The following is a 20,984-nucleotide window of genomic DNA, read 5'->3' as shown; positions in this document are numbered from 1 at the left end:
GTATGATGCATCCGGATGTGATTTAGTTGGACTCTCATTGACTTCTATGGGAGCGCATCATAATCGGGCCCTAGATGGGAATGCTTACCTAACCGCATCTGAATCAGGCCCTAAATGGGAACGGAAAGTTCTTGAGGAGACAATATTCATATTGCTAATGGTATAATGTGCTAATTCAGTTACCTATAATTATGGAATCGTGTCTGGGGTGTTGAACTTACTAATATTGACTTCTATTGCATAAAACTGAATAAATACTTATGCTTTTTGTAAATGGTTTTCTCCTGCTTAGATTTGTGTTTAGCTTGCCACATAATGCTCTCAGGATGCAGGTACATAATATGTTTATCGTTTACATACCTTAAGCCTAACAAACAAATGTGCTTGTGCTAAAACCCAAAAGGGCTCTGCTAGAAGTTCTACTACTGCAGACAGGCCGAACATCAACACTCCAATCCCATAATGCGGAATTGTATCAGGATCTGGAACTTCAAGTACTTCTAGCCAGATCCAACCAAGGAAGAGCGACCAAAACACACCCAGGGGTACACTAGAACAGAAAGTGAAAATTGAATCATTTTCAGAAGAACATCTATTCCAGCTGACCTATTCTGATACATCCTAATTGTAGAGATAACAAACAGAAGTGAGTCTCATGCATGAACAGACATTGCTATTTGATACAATTTGTGTTTCAACAACATGGCTCATTAGTAGAAAATATGACATTCAAGAAGAAATACGTACGTCAACCACAGCAGATTCACAGTCTGGGTCCAGTTTTGGTTTTTATCGTTACTTAGGCAAGCTCTGCGAAATGCTTCTCTTGCTAAGAAAACTATGGTTGAGTACAGCAATGTTAACCTGAAAGACAAAACAAATACAGGTGTAACTTGCATACACTAGTGATGTGAACTAAGTGCTGCCCTTCATGACGCACATTAAACAGCTTTAGAAGAAAGTGTCAGAATTTGTATTACATAAAATATTAACAACCACCAAATACTACTCGTCTAACTCACCAAACACATACACCATATATACTTTCGTACATAATGTGATCTGCTGAGATAAGCTCTCACAAATTGAAGAGCAAGCATCGTAGGCAAAGTAGATCTGACAATTTCTTTGAATGAACAGTTTTTATTTAATTATTTATAACAACTAAGGGCCATACGTATCAATGTTAGGTTTTGCGATTCTCAAATAGTGAATTTTTGAGAATCGCAAAACGCTATGTATGTAGGATTTGCAACAGATATTTACGGATCCTTCATATTCCTTAATTGTGAATCGCAAAATGCGCTTCGCAATTAAGGAATACCTCCCCATTCATTCCTATGGGCTTGAAGGCCTATAGGAATGAATGGGAAGATATTCTCAATTTGCTATTCCCAATTAGAGAATCGCAAATTGAGAATGCAATTTCAAGTGTGCCATGATGTCAAAAGGACACCCTTTTGCACCCCTGAAATCAGCATGGGTGCACATGTGGCGCATATACATGCCCTAAGGCCATGTGTGTGCGCCACAAGACACTTTGAAAAATGCAAACATTTGCATTTTTGAAAGAAATCACAAATTACCACCAACCTGTAGTTGGTGGTAATTTGCGATTCATTATGCCATATTCACACAATCTGGGTGAATCATACATTGCATTTAAGGAATCGCAATTTGCGATTCCTTAAATGCATTTGCAAAATAAGGAATCGCAAATTTTGCGCTTCCTTATTTTGCGAGACAGTTGTGCTTTCATACATAGCACTAGGCCAAATTGCGATCGCAAACGCTGAAATTCGCATTGTAATTCCCCTTGATGCATATAGCCCTAAATTACATTTCATGCAGAAAAAATAAAAGTTGAGTCATCAAAATTAAAAAAACACATTTATACTAGAGTATGACCCTACTGTGCAACTGACAAATATAGTAAAGTAATAAACACAGGGTAATAAACACAGTCATCATATATTTCAAAATTATCACAAACCACAGTCAACATGTGGAGTTGATTTGCCAGCTGCTACATGTGGCGAAGAGGGACAGTACACAAGAGGGTAAGCACACAGAAATGGGAATAGAAAGTTTTTAAAACGGCACAAAAGCTAGATGTCTGTATTCATTGAAGATGAGCATCGTAGATTGTGAAATTCCCTCACATATTATTCAAGAAAGCCTTGCCACCTGCTCTCAAAATATGACCAGTGACTTTTTGTTTTTACATTACAGCTTCTCAAGAGATGCTTACGAAGATAGGTCAATCATTCATCGATCCCTGCTTGGGAGTTTTTTGCTTTTTCATACCCTCAAGTTTATTCAAAGCTTTCTATAAGTAGTGTCACGGAATGTTTTTGAGCGTTCTCAATCCCTCAACAAAGCAGAGAATAATTATATGCTTGGAAATTGTTACAGCATTCTTAAAATGAATGCGTCTCTCAAAGACTTATCTTCAAATGAACTTCAAATGTGAACCACATTTGTGTCCTCAGAAAACACATGTATCATACTACTGCCATGGTGACTACAATCCCAACATCTGCCACTGGCCCACAGACTCAATTTGAAATCCAATACATATATTATTTATTTATCTTTTTAAGTGAAATATATTGTATTTAAGTTAGTCCAAAAGTCAACTATAGTGCTGAATTGATAATAAACCTAAAGGTATCGGTCCTCAATGTCTGAATCTCAGGCATTATAGACACTAAGGAAATATCTTTAATTGAGTTTCCCAGCAGTTTGTAAATGGCATTAGCTGACAATGTCTCCATTTATAAAAATTCAGATCAACAGTGGTGGCGGATTAAAAGCTTACACAACATTAAAGTTTTCAAGCATTTGTTTCAGAGTAGAAAGTTTTTTTAACTTATAGGTTTGCAGTATGTATTTAACTGTAACAGATTAAATTCAAACAATATGCCATTGGTTTAAATTTGTTTAAACTTTGATTATTCCAGCGCCAAAACCACGCTTTAGAAAATATCATATCAAGTTAATCCAGCTCCAATCCAGGTGGAACAAATAACATGCCTTTCATACTCAAATGCTGCAGCATGGTCCCACATCCTATAATCTGGGTGGATATACGGTTCTCCTGCTTTAAAGAACATAGGTAACACATTAATTTCATAACTTGTATTTCCTTCTTAATGTGAGTTTAAGACTCATCTATTTATTTATGTCAGGTTTTATATGGCTTGGACCACACTAGGAGGATGTCAGAGCACTTTACAATTGCAGACAAAGAACAAACTTCAATCAAAATGCATCACTATGGTATCATATATATTAATAATAATTTAGTCTAAATGGAAAGTACATACATAGCAGAAAACGGTATTTGTTAATTTGATCTTTGTAATATGATATTTTGATAAAGTAGCTGGAGAGCCGGATTGTCAGAGGTATTCATCGGCCAGATAAACATTTTATATTTCTGCATGCTGAATTTTAGGATTTCAAGCACCAATGTTTCTTTGCATCTGCAGTTTCTGAAGTGAACATTAGGATGTATAGCTTAGTGTACAGCTTATAGGTAGTGTCGTTCGTGAGTATGAAGAGCTTCTCCAATCAAAGCTAATTCAGAGATCTTAAGAGTGGAGATGATGGAGCAAGGATTCGCACGTTATACGACTTGCTTGTATTCATGAACCTCGAATAACCCTAACTATGTAATCAATCTGTTTTGTCTTACTAATTTACCCCTTGTTCGACATTTGGGTGTCCTAGTGAAGCTTGCTTATGTGTCTATTAACATTAATACGCTTGCAACTGAAAATGGCCGCTGCTACGCTGGAGTTTAGACTGCGCATGCGTCAGTCATAACCATGTGACGTGACGTATTCAATGTCTTGGTGGGAAAATGTTTACACATGCGCAATAGAGCTAAGATGGCTGCTTTGTGTTCTCACATGCCTGAAGCTTGCATTGCTGCTTTCGCTATGCTGTTCGTTCTGCTAACTCCTAATGCTATAGTTTATATTACAGTATTGTGTGTAGTATAGTGATTCATGGTATACAGTGAAATCATTTATTTTGTGTTCTAAAACTGTTTCTTTTCCATTTCATGTAACACTTCGAAACTTGGCCTGTTCTAACATGATATACTCCATCTTAAATGAAACTTCGTCGGCGCAAGATTCGCGCGTCTGCAGAGCAATGGCCTTTGAATTGCTGCCAAGGAGCTGACTGACTGAGAAGATGCTCCTGGGAACCTGAACTACGACCCAGCAGGAAGAAGTCGAACTGTACTGCATTTGTAACAATTGTATAAGAAATTATATTCACCATTGTTAACTGAAAAACATATGTCATGAGAACCTGGAATCTAAGGGGCGGTTACGGAAACTGAGTAAAGGGCCTGAGAAAATCTAGAAAATAGGTGGGGTGATGATCTGTCCTCCTCCTTTGTCCAATCAAAATTGGGGATCCTTACACTTGCAACATTGGGGGATGGTACACTGACCCGAAAAACAGTATAACTAGCGTAGTTTAGCTAGAGAAATTGTCCGACTTGTCGGAATAGCTGACCTGTCACTGACCCAACGCACTCAATAGGTGACTGATACAGAGAGCTACGGAGCACTCTGTTGGGAGGTTTGAGAAACCCAATCGGGGTTTTGGGAAACAAAAGTGCTGCGAAGCACTTTGCTGGAAAGGTTCGAGAACCAAATCGGGGTTTTGGCAGATTCCTTCCAGAGAGGGAGTAACGCAGGCGTTGCAACCAAAGCTGCAGGTGTTGGCCTTAACCTTTGGTGAACCCTTCCTGATCCAAATTCTGGGGTTATCCTGTCCTGACTGTCCATGAGCTGCACCTGCACGCCTACTGGCACTTAAAGTCCTTGGGGTCCTTCCCGTCTTTTCCAACTGAACCGTGGCCAGGGTTGGTCTTCACTCTATCCTAGGTAAATATAAGTCTGTGTGGGTGTCGATATATGATCTTGTGTTCCTATCTCTTACCCTACCTTAATTTGCAAATGTCTGCTTAAATTACATATGTTCCTTCTCTTTCCCTGTTCCTTGATAAGTGAGATTTCCACTTGTTATTGATTTCTAGTGTGTTACACTTTTATACCCACCTTTTAGCCAAATGCTAATCATTTTTTATATAGCATATGTTCTTTTTTCTTCCCTTCCCTTGTAGGAGATAAGCTGAATTTAATAGTATGTTCCAAATCTTACCTTCCCTACAGTGATTAGCTAAAATTGAATAACCGAATTGCATAAATTTCATTTCCTATTAAAACTGTCATCAGAAATACGAAAGTCGTTATTGATTTAGTATGTTCCCTTTCTTTACCCTCCTTTAGTAGCATTGTGAAAGTCTGTGATCTAAAGTAGCATGTTCCTTGTTCTTACCTTCCCTTGAATTCAAGTTTCTAAATGATTAATATTCTCTATCTTCTGCATAGCTATACGCTTTTTATGATTTTGATTATAGATAGTCTTATTACTTTTCTGCTCATGACATATGAGGATGATGATGATTAGATAAAAGTTCAAAACTTACTCAGAGTCTGTGGTTATTTCGTTTTTCCGAAAATGTTATAAATGTTCTTGAATACCTCTCTTTGACTCAACTCCCTGATCCTATGTGTTTTGATTCCTAGTATCTACATTGCTAGGTTATAGATATAGGAATTAAAGAAATAGATAGAATCCCAAATTATAATGATAGTAGAGCGTGAGTTACCTAAATAAATGTTGAGGCGAGTGGATATTATGGGCCCAGGTGAGTATTAGTACAAATTTCCTAGTTGGGTGACCTGCGCGCTCTATCAGTATTCTTTTCTGGTAAGCAGAGGATGGTTAGGGATTAGTTAAAGTTAGGTAGGTAGTTAGTTAGTTAGTAGGTTAAGTTCACAATTTTATTGATCGATCAAATGTGCTATTATTGAAATGTTTGTTTGATGCTGCAATATTGACGTTTATGTATTAACAAACTTGTTCGTACCCGTTATGTTTGTCTGGAATCCCCGGGGGCAGAAAAGCGGTTGGTAAAAGAAGCCACATCGCAGTGAGGTCAGTGTATCGAGGAAAATTAGTGCATGGTTGGGCAGAACTGGAAGCACTAATTAGGGTTTTTTGTGCGAATGATTGAATAAGTGATAGCAACGAGTTTGCTGGCAAAACTTCTAATGTGATAGAACCTAGTAAGGGTCACACGGAAGGAGTAGCAGGTTCATTGGAGCTTGATTGATAGCCAAAGGGTTCGCTGGTGAAACCTTAGACTTGGTATATATCCCGGAGTGGATCAGTCAAGGAAGTAGCAGGTTCTCTAATGCTTGTGTGAAGGGTAGACAGAAGGGATCTATCTGCAGTATACGAAAAGTGAACAGAAGAGGTTTACTCGCAGTGAAATAAATCTTTCCTTTTTAGACACTCGAGTACAGTGGCGAATGTTTTACGTTGTAAATTAAAGAAAGCACTTGCACTTTAAGAAAGAAATTGAGTTTCCGTTACCTTGTGAAGCCGGGAGTCAGTTGCGGAGCTGCGCTGACGTCACTCAGTACAGCGCTGGTATTGGTCGAGACAGCGGATGTGTAGCTGAGATAGCATTGTAAAGGAGGGGTGAGCGCAGGAGCGTGAGAACGTGTCTCACGAAAAGGCCGCGCATCCATTGGTTGAAAATTACTTGCAACCACAGTGTTGATTGGTTGTTGAGCAAAATAAGACGTGCTAGTATTGGAAGTGATTTTGTAAACAAAGGAAATTTAGCAGAAAGTATATGTGGTATCCAACTTTTCCAGAGATCAGACCTGATCCCACATACCAGGGGTTTGCTAGAGAACAGTCGATATGAGTTAGACATCGCAAAATGTACGGAAGCAAGAGAAAAGTGACCTTCGTTGACAAAGTTAAAAATTACTTTAAAAAAAGACAAGCCCATTAAAACTAGAGAAGGAATTATTATTCCCCCACCAAATACTCCTGCATCTTTAATGATGTTTGACAGAGGTTACTATGCTTGCGTATGGTTAGAGAATTGAGTGGAATATACTAAAGATGATGGAGTTTTAGCATTTCCCTTAGAAGGTACCTTTAATGGAAGAATTTTGTTCAACTTGAGAACCCGAATGAATGATTTACATCCCAGACCTAGGTTGACACAATATGAGGCGTTAGAGGAATGGGAGATAGAAACTTTTGAGCGGGACAGACCAAGAATTGATAAAGGGTTAAGTAAGTTTTACCCAAAATTTAAAAGAGAAACCAAAGAAAAAAGAATGAAAGAATGGAGACAGAATATGTTAGTGGAAGGACTTTACCCAGTACTAACTATAGAGGAGCCTTTGGGAGGTAAAAGAACTGAGAAAACTAGACATTTAATGACCAGTGGTGATTCTGATGAGGATTACATGGAGGATTTATTAATGAAAAATGCACCACCCTATAATGAAGAAACGCAAATAGTAAATCCAAATAACCCGTTCTTTAGGCCACCTTGCAATGAGGGGTCAATCTCATCAAACCCGACTGCTCCATTTTTTTAAGCCACCTTTAATTCCGCAAGTGATACATGAGACCTCCATCGAAAGGGTTTTACAAGAGAGAGAAAAGGAAGCTCTAAATAAACAACGGAGTGAATTAATTCAGAAAATTTCCCAATTAAATACAAGTCCAGAGGCTTTGACAGTCCAGAGGCTATTGGCCCAGTTGTTCCATTGTATGGAGATAAACAGGCTAGTCCAAAAGCTCCAATTATAACTACATCAGTAGTACAGCCAAGAAAAGAACCCTTGATAATAGATGATCAGGCAAGTGAATGTGAATCAGTGATTTCTCTATTGGATTTACCAATACGAGAACCTGAGAGTGGTTCCATGAGGAAAACCACTTCACTACCCGCAAGGGAAGTACAAATAGAAACTTCATCAGGTACGAGAAGTGCCACTGTAGTAACTCCTGAAAAAATAGACAGATGGACTCGAGAAATAGAGAAGCCAAAAATACAGCCCAAGCCATTAGACATTTATGAATTAAGAATTGAAATAGAAGAAATGATGGCTGGAAATGTGGGATTGGAAAGATGAAATACCTTTAGTGAAGGCGAATTGCTGTTTGTCTGCAAAAGCATCACTAGAAATACAAAGGTGTTTCACGAAAAATTAATGAATACTTCAGCTAGCATGGGAATCGACATTGGTAAATCTAAAGTATTGCAGAAACCCTATTGAGTAGAATTCTCTGACAAAGACTTAGAAAACATGAATGTGCCAGGGAAAAAGGTCCAGATCAGAGAGCTGATAAATTTGATGCAAAAATGGGGTGAACTAGAAAAATGGAAAGCAAGATGGGCAAAGAAAAAAGAGAAAGTGCGATCAAGGCAATTGGCTTCAGAATTTGTCAAAAGAGACAGTAAAGGTAGAGAAATTATGTCCCATGCGAGAAGTACCAGGTGGAGCATATGTACATGTGCCATGGTCCAGACAAGATATTGTATCATTTACAAATGACTTCCCAAAATTACGAGAGAAACATATAGAGTGGTACAGACAGGACAAAAGATTTGTGAAAGTTTCAAAATGCCTCCTGAAAGATCTAGATGGTTTCTTTGACATTGTGGTTCCTGTAGATCTGTGGACAGAATGTAAAATTGCTGTTGATTGGCCAAATGAGGAATACCCTAGAGACCCAAAGACAGGTGCTCCTTCCGAAGATGTAATGAGAAAATACAATCAGGTGATGTTGTACCTGAAAGGAAAGGTGCCTGTAAAAGAGACAGACTGGACCCGAGTAGATAGAACTACTCAGAATCGAGATGAAACTGTGCATTCATACTATGAGCGTCTGTTACAAGTGTTCAAAACGTACAGTGGCTTGGATAATATCGAAATGAAGGATATGACCCCTTCATTTATCGATTTGTGTTAGGGTTAAGACCCGAGATCTCACAATGGATCAAAGACAATAAAATCTGCTGGCAGGCTAAACCAATTGATGAAGTCCTTAAATATGCTAAGTACTGTGAAGATGAGCTGGAAAATAAGCGAAAGGAATTAAAAGAAAAAGTAATGTGGGCACAGGTAAAATTAGTAGAGCACCAAGAACAGCAGTTAAGCAAAATGACAAATCAGGGCCCTGGGAGTGGGGGAAAACCGAGGGTAAAAATGAGCAGAGAGGAGGCCAGGAAAAAGTTCCCCTGTCATGGGTGCGGAAAGATGGGGCACTGGAGGGACGAATGTAAAGCTATACAGAATGATAATGTGCAAATTAATGATTTAAATCCACAGACGCAGAATGAGGTACCACGGAAGACCCAGCAACAGGTAAAACAGAATCAGTTGCCTCGTGCACCCAGGCCAAATTATAGGAGCAAAGCACAACAGGGTGAAGACACCGAAATTTGGGAAGGAAGGGAGGATAGAAATGCAGCAACTTCGCAATTTCTGTTAAATTATACATTCCTCTGTGACGAACCTTACTGACGGTGCCTGAGGGGGGAGGATGAGGAGTGCGTGCTTGGCGCCTCCTTGCCGGTAGACCAGTCAGGGCCATACATTGAAGGAAAGGTTGAAGGAAATGATGTCACCTTTCTGTTGGACACTGCTGCTACCTGTTCTACTGTGAGAACAGCAGACGTTCCAAACCTACCCCTCTCGGGAGAAGCGATCCAAGTAGTGGGTGTTTCTAATAAATTAATTAGTACCCCAGTTACAGAACCAATGGAAATTAAAATAGGGAATTTCAAAGAAATGCATAGATTTGTTGTCTGTGATTCAAGTCTTGTGAACTTATTAGGACAAGATTTGCTGTGTAAAATGAACTGTACCATCTTTTGCACTCCGAATGGTGTAGAAATTCAGACCCCAGATGAAGACGGAACATACAAATTAATGCTAATAAGACCTGACTCAGAAATTAAAAGAATGACAATACAAGACTTACCTGAAGAGCTCCAACAGACAGTGAAGCCAGAGGTATGGGATTTTACTGGAAAAGATGTAGGATTAACGGCAAATGTTGACCCAATTAAAACAACCATAAAAAAAGATGCAGTTTACCCAAAAACTCAACAGTATAAAATGAGTGCAGAAGTAAAAGCGGGGGTTGCCATTGAAATAATAAGGTTGTTGTAAACAGGCATTGTACAAGAGGTATTAACCAGTCCTTGTAACTCGCCTATAATCGGAATCAAGAAACCAAGTGGTAAGTAAAGGGTCGTACAGGACCTGCGCAAGGTTAATAAAATCGTTGTTACTTGCTGTCCTGTTGTGCCAAACCCTGCAGTGATTTTGTACCAAATACCCTGGAATGCTGGAGGGTTTACTGTCATAGATTTATGCCATGCATTCTTTTCAATTCCATCGCATCCAGACAGCAAATTTCTTTTCTCATTTGAAATTGACAGTCATGTTTACGTCTGGAATCGTGTTCCTCAGGGGTACACAGAGAGTCCTTCGATCTTCAATCAAATTCTGAAAAAATGCCTTGAATCTCTGGTATTACCTGGAGAATCAGTCCTGGTGCAATATATAGACGACCTCTTGGTGGTGTCTAAAAGTCGGAAAGACTGTGTTGTTGACACCATTGCCTTATTGAACCATTTAGGTGAAGGGGGACAAAGTGTCACCAGACAAATCACAGTTCTGTACCTCCTCAGTAAAATATCTGGGGCACCAGATAGAGAGTATCAGGAAGGTTAACACAGAAAGGATTAGAATAATTCGAAACATGGAACTGCCCAACACCCAGAAAGAAATAAGAATGTTCCTTGGGGTTGTAGGATACTGCAGGCAATGGATTGTGGGTTTTGCAGTCCTAGCAAGACCATTGATAAAAATGACAAAGAAAGGAGCTAAGGACCCAGTGGAGTAGGATGACGAAAGCATGTCAGCTTTTGTGAAATTACGAGAATGTCTGTGTACAGCTCCTGCATTAGGAATGCCTGATTACTCGAAAGAGTTTGCACTGTTTTGTGACACACGAGACAATTGTGTACTTTCAGTCCTGACCCAAATTCATGGTTTGACCAGACGTCCAGTAGCATATTTGTCTTCTACTTTGGATCCAGTGGCTGCTGGAGAACCTGGATGCCTGAAAGCAGTAGCTGCAACTTGCATGAGTCTTGAACAGAGTGAATCCATAATTATGGGACATCCTGTAACTGTATGTTCCACATGCAGTTGTAATTTTGCTGACCAGAACAAAAACACAGTATCTCACGCCTAGTCGGCTGACTAAGTATGAGAGAATCCTTGTAGGTGCAGGAAATATAACCATTGCCCGATGTAATATTTTGATTCTAGCTACCCTATTACCTAATTCACTCACAGCAGAAGTGAAGGGAGAAGTTGAGCATGACTGCCTTGATCTGACTGAGTTCAGCACAAAACCACGCCCTGACATAAAAGAAGAGCCCTTAACTGATGAAGATTATGAGCCGTTTATAGATGGCTCATGCATGAGACATGAGGACGAAGGCCTAAGCGCTGCTTATTCAGTATGTACTTTGGGAGGTCCAGTGGAAGCATCCTATTTGCATGGAGTCAAGTCTGCACAAATAGCTCAATTGGTTGCATTGGCAAAAGCCTGTAAATTTGGAAGGAACATGAAAATAACCATATACACTGATAGTCAGTATGGTTATGGTGGTGTGCATGACTTTGGCCAATTATGGATGCAAAGGGAGTTTCTGAATTCTTCAGGTACTCCTATCAGAAATGGAAATTATGTACAAGATTTGCTGGAAGCAATCCAGTTATCAAAAGAATTGGCTGTGGTCAAGTGTGCTGCTCACAAATCTGGCAATGACAAAGTGACAGCAGGTAATCGATATGCTGACCAATTGGCCCAACATTGTGCAAAATACAAAATGGCTATTAATAAAAAGATGGGGGTAAGCAGAAACAGCTGCCAACTTCTGATGCTTGAAGGAATAAAAACATGGGAAGAAGTGAGAGATCTACAGAATGCAGCAGAGCCAAAGGAAAAGGAAAGATGGAGAAAATGTAGTCAGATAAGGGATTAGGATGGTGTAATTGTTTACCTTGATGGTATGCCTGTTTTGCCGGACTGTCTGCTTGCTCCTATGGCTAGATTGATACATGGAGACACACATTTGGGAAGAGATGCTATGATTAACGTCTTTAGGCAGACATGGTTTAATTCGAAATTCAGAAACATAGCAGAAGCACTCTGCCAAAGGTGCCTGGTTTGTCAACAATTCAATCCCGGAAAGAAAACTGTAGTTTTACCAGGAAAGATTGGAAAGGCAGAAGGCCCTTTCATACGATTACAACTCGACTTTATTCAGTTACCCCCTTGTAGAGGAATGAAGTACGTCCTTGTCATTGTCTGTCTGTTTTCAAAGTGGGTAGAAGCTTACCCTGCTCGCGGAAATGATAGCATCACTCTAGCCAAACTGTTACTTAGGGAACTGATACCTCGGTACGGTTTCCCAGTCACAATTGAATCAGAAAGAGGTGGGCATTTCCATAGCGAAGTAATAAGGCAAATTTGTGAAGCATTCAGAATTACGCAAAAACTACACTGTGCATATCGCCCAGAGGCTTCTGCAGTGGTAGAGCAACTGAATGGCACTATCAAATCAAGATTGGGAAAAATGTGTGAATCTACTCAAATGAAATGGCCAGATGCTTTGCCACTTGTTTTGATGGGACTCAGAAGTATTAATACTTAATTTTGTTATTCTGCTAAGCACTTCGCACTTTAAGGGCACCGTGGAGCGGATTTAGCGCTCACGTGACCCCCTTGCACCGGCTTCCATCGCCGCTGGCCACGCCCCCTTCCCGCCCTTGAGGCCTCCTATTTCAATGTGCAACTTCAGAACGCGCAGCGGACGTGCGCAGCGGGCGCGCCTAAGGCAAGCCCGTCTGCGGCCGGACGGGGCTAGGGGCACGACTCCATGCCAAATTGACACCATACTCATCTGAGGAGATTACCACCCTCCAAGGCCACTGGCCACTCTCAGAATCCGTCCGTAGCCACATTGCATCATTAGGGCTTGCCCCTCCTTCTACTCCAACATCGCCGCCTTCTCTACCGGCCTCTCCGCCGCATCGCTCTTCCCCGCCTGACCCCCCCCCCCCCTGCCCCGTCAATATCTGTTCTTTTACTCAACACCAGGTCAGCGGTCAAGCACCACCATGAGCTGTTTGTCCTGCTCGATTCTGAGAAGCCTGACTTACTGCTCCTGACCGAAACCTGGTTCTGTGATTCTTCCCTCCCCGTTCTCTTGGCTACCCTCCTCCCTTCCTACGTTGCCTTACGCGCAGATCGCCCGGCGGGCAGGGTTGGCGGTGGTGTGGCATTAATCGCTCGGTCTGAATTGAACTTTCAAACCCTTCCCTCTCCCCCCATCCCCCCCACTGAGTTCCTTGCAGTCCGTTCCCTCTTCTTCTCCCCCCCAATCACTTGCCTCCTAATGTATCGCCCACCCCAGTCTTCGTCTCTGTTCTTACCGGCTTTTCAAGACCTGCTGGCCAACTTGCTGGTCAACTACGCTTCGGTCTTGGTGCTAGGGGATTTTAACTACTGGCCCTCGGACGCTTCTGAGTGTCCTGCTTCGAAAGAATTCACAGAATCTCTCCTCTCTCTGAATTTTGTTCCGCACATATCTGTCCCCACTCATTCTCACGGTCACATACTTGACCAGGTTTGGTCCCTCAACCTTCCAGTTTCCCCGGTGACTGTATCTCCCTGTCCCTGGTCCGACCATGCCCTTATCTCTTTCTCCATCTCTCTCAACCCGGTATCCAAAGTCTCACACGCCAAAAATACCTGGGCGCGGAATTGGAACAGAGTTGATCTTCCCTCCTTGACCTCCCTGCTTCGGAACCCCACTCCGACCCTCTCTGGTCTTTCATCCGACTCTCAAGCCAACGCTATGAATACCTGGCTGGCTGGGGGGTGTGACTCAGTGGCTCCCCTGCGTCGCATTTCCATCCGGCGACCCAAGGATTCCAACAGGTGGTTCAACGACCACCTAAAAGAGCTAAAACTGACCGTTCGACAGGCAGAGAGGCATTGGAGAAAAAATTATTGCCCTTCACTAAAAACCCTTTATCTCACATCACTTGCCGAATATAAAACTGCAATCCTCGCCGCCAAAACCACTTATTTTTCAACAAAAATAATGTCAGTCGAAAATAAACCTAGGGAAATCTTCGGTATAGTGAATGACCTGGCCTATTCCGACAGAGCTTCACCCCAAATCCCCCCATCCCAGCCTCTATGCGACCAACTTAACACCTACTTTTTGGATAAGATCGTAACCATCAAGGCCAACATCCCCCCCCCCTCGTCTGCCTTTGTCGATCCTTCCCCTCCCACCGTTCAATGTCATCTTACCTCCATTCCCCTCTCACTGAGGAAGTTTTCCTGGAGATACTCCCCAAAGTAAAGTCGGGTTCTCCGGCAGACATCTGTCCGGCACGAATCCTGCAACAAATCTACTCCTCTTGTCCCGAACCCCCCATTACTTTTCTCAATAGCTCCCTAGCGCAGGGAGTAGTGACCCCTGCGCTCAAATCAGCCACCATAGTGCCCATCTTAAAGAAGCCTGGAGCTGACCCGTCCATCTCAGCCAACTACCGCCCCATTTCCCTGCTGCCCTATTTGGGCAAGGTGCTGGAGCGCCATGTCACCGCGGTACTCAGCGCCCACGTAGAGGCTAATGGGGGCCTGGCTTCCCGCCAGGCCGGCTTCCGCCCCAGGCACTCGACCGAATCAGTTGTGGTATCGGTCCTAGACAATCTCAGGAAGGGTATGGATCATAACAAACACCAGGCGCTGGTACTCCTCGATCTCTCTGCCGCCTTTGACACGGTGGACCACACCATCTTACTGTCCCGTGTCAAGGCGGCTGGAATTGAGGGATCAGCCCTGGTCTGGCTTTCCTCCTTCCTGAGGGACCGCACCCAGGCGGTCCGGCTAGGAGACTTTACGACCACCTCACTCCCCGTCACCTGTGGTGTTCCCCAGGGCTCCTCTCTTTCCCACTTACTGTTCAACCTTTATATCTTTCCTCTCATTTTCGCACTTCAGCAGCTGGAGGTTATCGTGTACAATTATGCGGATGACCTCCAGCTCATCTTTGACCTGTCCTCCTCTCCCCTCTCTGTCTCTAACTTCCAGTCCACTATGATATTCATCAGGGACTGGATGAACCACAACCATCTCAAGTTGAACCCGGATAAAACCGAGTTGGTTCTCACCGGTGGTTCTTCCACTCCCTGGAACTCTCTCTTCTGGCCCTCCTCCCTTGGTCCCGCCCCCACTCCCTCAACCACGGTTAAAACACTGGGTGTCAAAATGAACAACCAGCTCACCCTCCATTCACAAATCAGCTCTGTAGTCTCCTCCTGCTTCCTCACCCTCCGAACCATCCGCACCGTCTCCCGCTTCTTTTCCCCCCAGGCACTCAAGCTGATCATGGCCGCACTGGTGATATCGCGGCTGGACTATGCCAACGCCCTTTACAACGGCATCCCAGCATACAGCCTGCGGAGGCTCCAGATGGTCCAGAACCAGGCGGCCCGGTTGGTCTATGGTCTCCCACGTTACCACCACTCCACACCCCTCCTCAGGGAGCTCCACTGGCTTCCTGTTAAGGAACGTTCCCTTTTTAAGACCGGCTGCATGGTTTTCCAGGCCCGCCAAGGCACTGCCCCCGCTTTCATTTCCTCGCTAATAAATGAATACGTCCCCTCCAGAGAGCTTCGCTCTTCTTCCAAGTCTCTCCTTCAAACCCCACGTTTCAAACGTAAAAAGTGGGGTGGGACCAACTTTTCAACCTTAGCTCCCACTTTCTGGAACTCCCTCCCCGACCACCTTCATTCTGCCACTCAATATGTTGCTTTCCGTAAAGACCTAAAAACGTTCCTCTTCAAACAGGCCTTCTCCGTGTAACTTCCCCTCCTTGCTCTTTGCCTCTGTTGCCGAACCCTCCACTAGCGCCAAGAAACCGTACGGTGCACGTTGCGCTCTATAAATGTTTTAAATTAGAAATTAAATTAGAATTCCAGACTGGAACACAGGCTTGAGTCCACATGAGATACTGATGGGAAGAGCAATGCGGCAAGCATGGATGCCAGGATACAAACTGATAAGCATATCTGATGATTTGGTACTAGAATACTGCAAGCAACTGGCTGACCAAGTGCGTTCTCTCTCTCACCAGATTGGGGAAGACGCTGTCGCCAGACCAACAACTCCAGCACATGACTTGAACCCAGGTGATCGGGTCGTATTAAAGAAACATACTCGGAAGAGTTGCCTTGCACCGAAGTGGGGAAAACTACGACAAGTAATTCTGGTTACCACCACAGCTGTGAAGTGTGCAGGTGTGCCAGGAGGATCCATGCCAGCCATACGAAGAAAGTAACCGAACCTGAAGAAACTGAGGCTGAAGGTTGTGCAGCTGAGGGGTCTCAAGAAATTGGTCCTGAAGTAGCTGAAGAAGAACAACCGAGCTCCAGTCAAGATGATTGGGTCCCAATAATCGACCTGACTCTAGATCCAATAAGAACAAGAAGACAAACCTACTTAGATAGAGAGTGGGATAGTGAGGATAAGTCAGGAATAGAAGAAGATAATCAGATCATCGAAATCCAAATCAAATCTAATGAGGAAGATCAGATAGGGAAAGAACAGGTTATCGACACACCTCCAAGAACTCCTGTGCCTGAAAAGGGACAGATAGAAATCAGGGCGGAAGTTCAAGCGGAAGAAAATCAAAAGTTCGAAGTGCTTGAACAGGATTAGATAGAACTAGACAAATGTGTTCAGGAAGAAGAAACTGAAACAAACCAAAGCCAGAACCAGCATACACCTGAACAAGACCAGTTTAGTAACCAGGCAGAAGAAACTGAAGTAAGACCTGGAACTAGTCAGACAGGAAGAGAAGAAGAAGACACTAAAGTAGATGTGCCACAACTGAGTGAGAATAAACGAGCCTTTGAAGAGGGCCAAAGCACAGTACCAGTTAAAAGACTCAGCAAAGGAGACAAAGTACCTAGATTTGTCACAAGACTGAAATTAAGACTAAAGACTATAGGGGGGAATCCTCTGTACCATTGTGTGTGCGAAGCCCTCGGCTCTAAGCACCTTGACGCTTGCCCAAACAGCCAAGAAGACCTGAAACCACCAGTTGAGCCTCCCGCCCCCCGCAGCCTGACTCCGTTGCCAGCTGGAGCCGCTTGCCGTGGGGAGCGCGGTCGAAGGCGGGAAAACTACACTTCCCAGCACCCAGTGCGGCGCACGCCGCGTCATCTGCGCGCCCGGAGGCGCTGAAATAGCGTGAGACCCCGGTCGAGGGGGGGAATCCTCTGTACCATTGTGTGTGCAAAGCCCTCGGCTCTAAGCACCTTGACGCTTGCCCAAACAGCCAAGAAGACCTGAAACCACCAGTTGAGCCTCCCGCCCCCCGCAGCCTGACTCCGTTGCCAGCTGGAGCCGCTTGCCGTGGGGAGCGCGGTCGAAGGCGGGAAAACTACACTTCCCAGCACCCAGTGCGGCGCACGCCGCGTCATCTGCGCGCCTGGAGGCGCTGAAATAGCGTGAGACCCCGGTCGAGGGGGGGAATCCTCTGTACCATTGTGTGTGCGAAGCCCTCGGCTCTAAGCACCTTGACGCTTGCCCAAACAGCCAAGAAGACCTGAAACCACCAGTTGAGCCTCCCGCCCCCCGCAGCCTGACTCCGTTGCCAGCTGGAGCCGCTTGCCGTGGGGAGCGCGGTTGAAGGCGGGAAAACTACACTTCCCAGCACCCAGTGCGGCGCACGCCGCGTCATCTGCGCGCCCGGAGGCGCTGAAATAGCGTGAGACCCCCGTCTCGCGGGACGCCGGGCGAAGCCCGGGCCAAGGGCGGGCCCGTTTAATCCCGTTCAAGCCCGGGTAAGACTGGACTGGGCTAACCCCTTGACATTTTATTTTATTTAACGTAGTGGTTCTATAGTAATACCAACATCTAGGTGTTGTTTCATTGTATTCATTTACTGTGCCCTCCTTGAATCTGTTACAATGTCACCTAGAATCACTAGAAATACCAAGCTCACACATGCTGCTCAGATCAAAGGGCCAATTGACCAATTCATTGCCAAGGCGAACGATGCTATCAACCAAGGAGTCCTCCTTTTAGAAAGGAGGGTCTCGCAGGACTTAGCGGCAGCAAGACGTTCCTCACTGGGACTACTCGCAACCGCCGTAACCCCTCAACGTCCTCTCGTCTTCGGCACACTACAAGAGACCCCAACGGTCCCTGGGACTGTAGACTTGTCTGTGTCTATTGATCTATCCACAACTCAACTATCTCAAACCTCTGTATCCCATCTCCCCCCATCACTTGAGCGAACCCCGATCCTGTTTATAAACCCCCCAGATGAGGACATTCCATCCCCCTCCACGAGGGGCCAGAGAGAAGGTGCTATCCCGAAAAAAAGCAAGGGAAAAAGAAAAGGAAATAAGAACTCCCCTCAAAATACTAGCAATACACGACAGGATCCTCTGACACAATCAGACAAAAATTCTTCCTCTTCGGCAGTTTTAAATCACTCGGCCACGCCTCAACAGCCGATTGATATTCCTGCCCCAGAAATCATAAACCTTTCACCTGACACCCACAACCTGATTCCGAGTGGCAATACGTGCACTAGGCAGGACGTAACCACTCATGATACCCATCTGCTAACCTCAATTGAGGCCCTAATAAAGCACCACCTTCAACCTTTCATGGTATCACTAGCTAAAATCGAAAAATCTTTAGCCACACTAACTTCTGATCTTAAACCCAAGAAGAATTTACTTCCTATGCATCCACTTCCTGCAGCTCCAACTTGTAATCCAAAACTAAAAGCTGCTGGGGGAATAAATCTCCCACAAGTACACAAAGCACCCAAAGCGGTTAACGCTTCAACGGTGGTCCAACATAAAACAGTGACCCAACAGAAATCAGTTAATACAGCACATGCTAATTCGCAGCAATTATCAGTTAATCCACCTGCAAACAAGCCTACTACCCCCGCTTCTTCTTCCCTTCCTGTTCCATCTGTACCAGAGGGCCAACCCACCAACCATCCACCCACCCCAATTCCAGCAAAGACACCAGCCCCTAAAAAGACGACTGTACCCAACAAGACACCTGCTACAAAGAACGCAGCATATAATACCAGACGCAATGGTGCACGCCCAGCTTATCTTCCACCAGAAGCAACGCCCTATGTCATTATTATGACTGGGGTCCCAGAGTTACATACTAACTCCGATGAGCCCGGATGGTCTCTAAAAAACAAGGTGCTTCACTGGTTGTCACTGAATCGTCCACTTCCCCCCTACGCAAACAACAGAGTTGTATCAGTCCGTAGAGTTCCATGGGTAGGGAAGGAGCCAAAATTGATCCCAGGGGACTGTATAATAATAAACTTTGAAGACCCTCAAACCGTGGAACTTATTTCCTCATGGGGGCCTCAAACTTCCCCTGAAGGAATTTCAACAAAAAGATTAGCTTTCTTCTACCCACCAGCCAAGTCCCTACCACCAGGACACGAATGGAACTGGACTCAGGTTGGCAACTGGAACAACAAAATGAACTGGTCAACATGGCAAGGACAAGGAGGCAGGGAAACTACGTCATTCCCGGATTGGAGGGGCATCTCCACCTACAACAGGTTTGACTGCCTGGAGATGGTGGACTGACCATCAACAGTTCAGGGACTGGAAAATGTGATCACACCTTTATCTGATCTACCATCCTCAACCCTAGCAAATCCCCCTCAATCCCGAAGTCCGCAGGCTAGAATGATGCTCTTACCTCCCACTGTAGACGCAACCGCACTAGATACAAATAATACTGAGGTGGAAGGTTCTCACAATCCAGTCCTGTCCCGGTGTACCATTAATGCAACCAACGCTACTAACCCCAACAATGGAGTTTCTTTATTTTCCCCCCTCAACAACGTCAATCGTGCATCCTTGGATTCTCCTGCACAGATAAGAAGCCCTGTACCTATTAATGAAGCAGAGTTGTTCCAGTTAGTATCAATATTGTTCTGGAACGTGGCAGGTCTCCGAACTAAGATCTTATCTACTCCTTGGTTGGACTTTGTTACCACACACCAGATAATCTGTTTGCAAGAGACTTGGACAACTGATCCACTGCACATACAGGGTTACCTAACGTTTCATACACCGGCCTGCCCATCAACTCATGGTAGACCGATGGGGGGCCTTGTCATATATATTTCAAACAAACTTGAAGTAAGAAAAACTTTTATAAAATGTGCTACACCGAATTACCAAATTCTTTTGATTATTTTTAAAAATGGTACATCATACTGCATAATTAATTTTTATAATAATCTATCTCCGATAGACTGTATGAAAACTGTGTCAGAGATTACCATGTCTATAAGCGAACAACGCGCTAAACATTCACCCACAATGTGTAATGTAATATGGGGTGGCGATTTCAATGTACAACTGTGCCCAAAATACAGGACAACTGATTGTGGCCTTTCAGACGAAAACGACTGCCCACTGACACATTTTATTCACTCCCCGGTAGGAGATTCCATTAACGAAAGTTTAATGTTTTTAGAATTGTTGTATGCCAATGAACTTGTTTACCCCCAAGTGGAATTCAAACCCACTTTCCACGGTAGGGGCTGCTTTAGTACTATAGATTTTATTTTGTGTTCATATTCTTTAAAGGGTACACTTTTCCAGTTTACTACAGGTACAGAAGTATCTGGTGATCATTTTTCCAACAGCATTGTACTGAAGTTACTTACTAATAATCATCAGCCTACACTGAAGAGTTTACTGACTCAAAATGCATTAATTATGGACAGAACCAATGGTTATTCGGTGAAATGGTCCCGGGTAGACCCCCAAATAACAACAATTAAAATTGTAACCAAAGCACTCCCCTGGATAAATTCCTGCCTTGATGAGGATTCTACCCCTGAGCAAATAATTTCCAGTTTTGGGGAAATCCTCAAAACTATCCAGAGTGAACTA

The 20,984-nt window shown here is 43.8% G+C and overlaps 1 protein-coding gene across 1 annotated transcript in view; it reads right to left on the bottom strand.

The window, feature by feature from the left end:
- RFT1 (RFT1 glycolipid translocator homolog) overlaps window positions 1-20,984 on the bottom strand; it is a 115,587-nt gene that overhangs the window by 64,291 nt on the left and 30,312 nt on the right. Inside the window, exons 3-4 of the mRNA XM_086939185.1 lie at window positions 748-864; window positions 361-550 (exon numbers count right to left, since the gene is read on the bottom strand). Coding sequence (XP_086795311.1) covers window positions 361-550; window positions 748-864 — 307 coding nt within the window. The remainder of the gene's footprint in view (window positions 1-360; window positions 551-747; window positions 865-20,984) is intronic.

This window comes from Lissotriton vulgaris, chromosome 9, assembly GCF_964263255.1.
Source record: "Lissotriton vulgaris chromosome 9, aLisVul1.2, whole genome shotgun sequence".
NCBI lineage: Eukaryota > Metazoa > Chordata > Amphibia > Caudata > Salamandridae > Lissotriton > Lissotriton vulgaris.
This window is presented reverse-complemented; position numbering and strand designations above follow the sequence as displayed.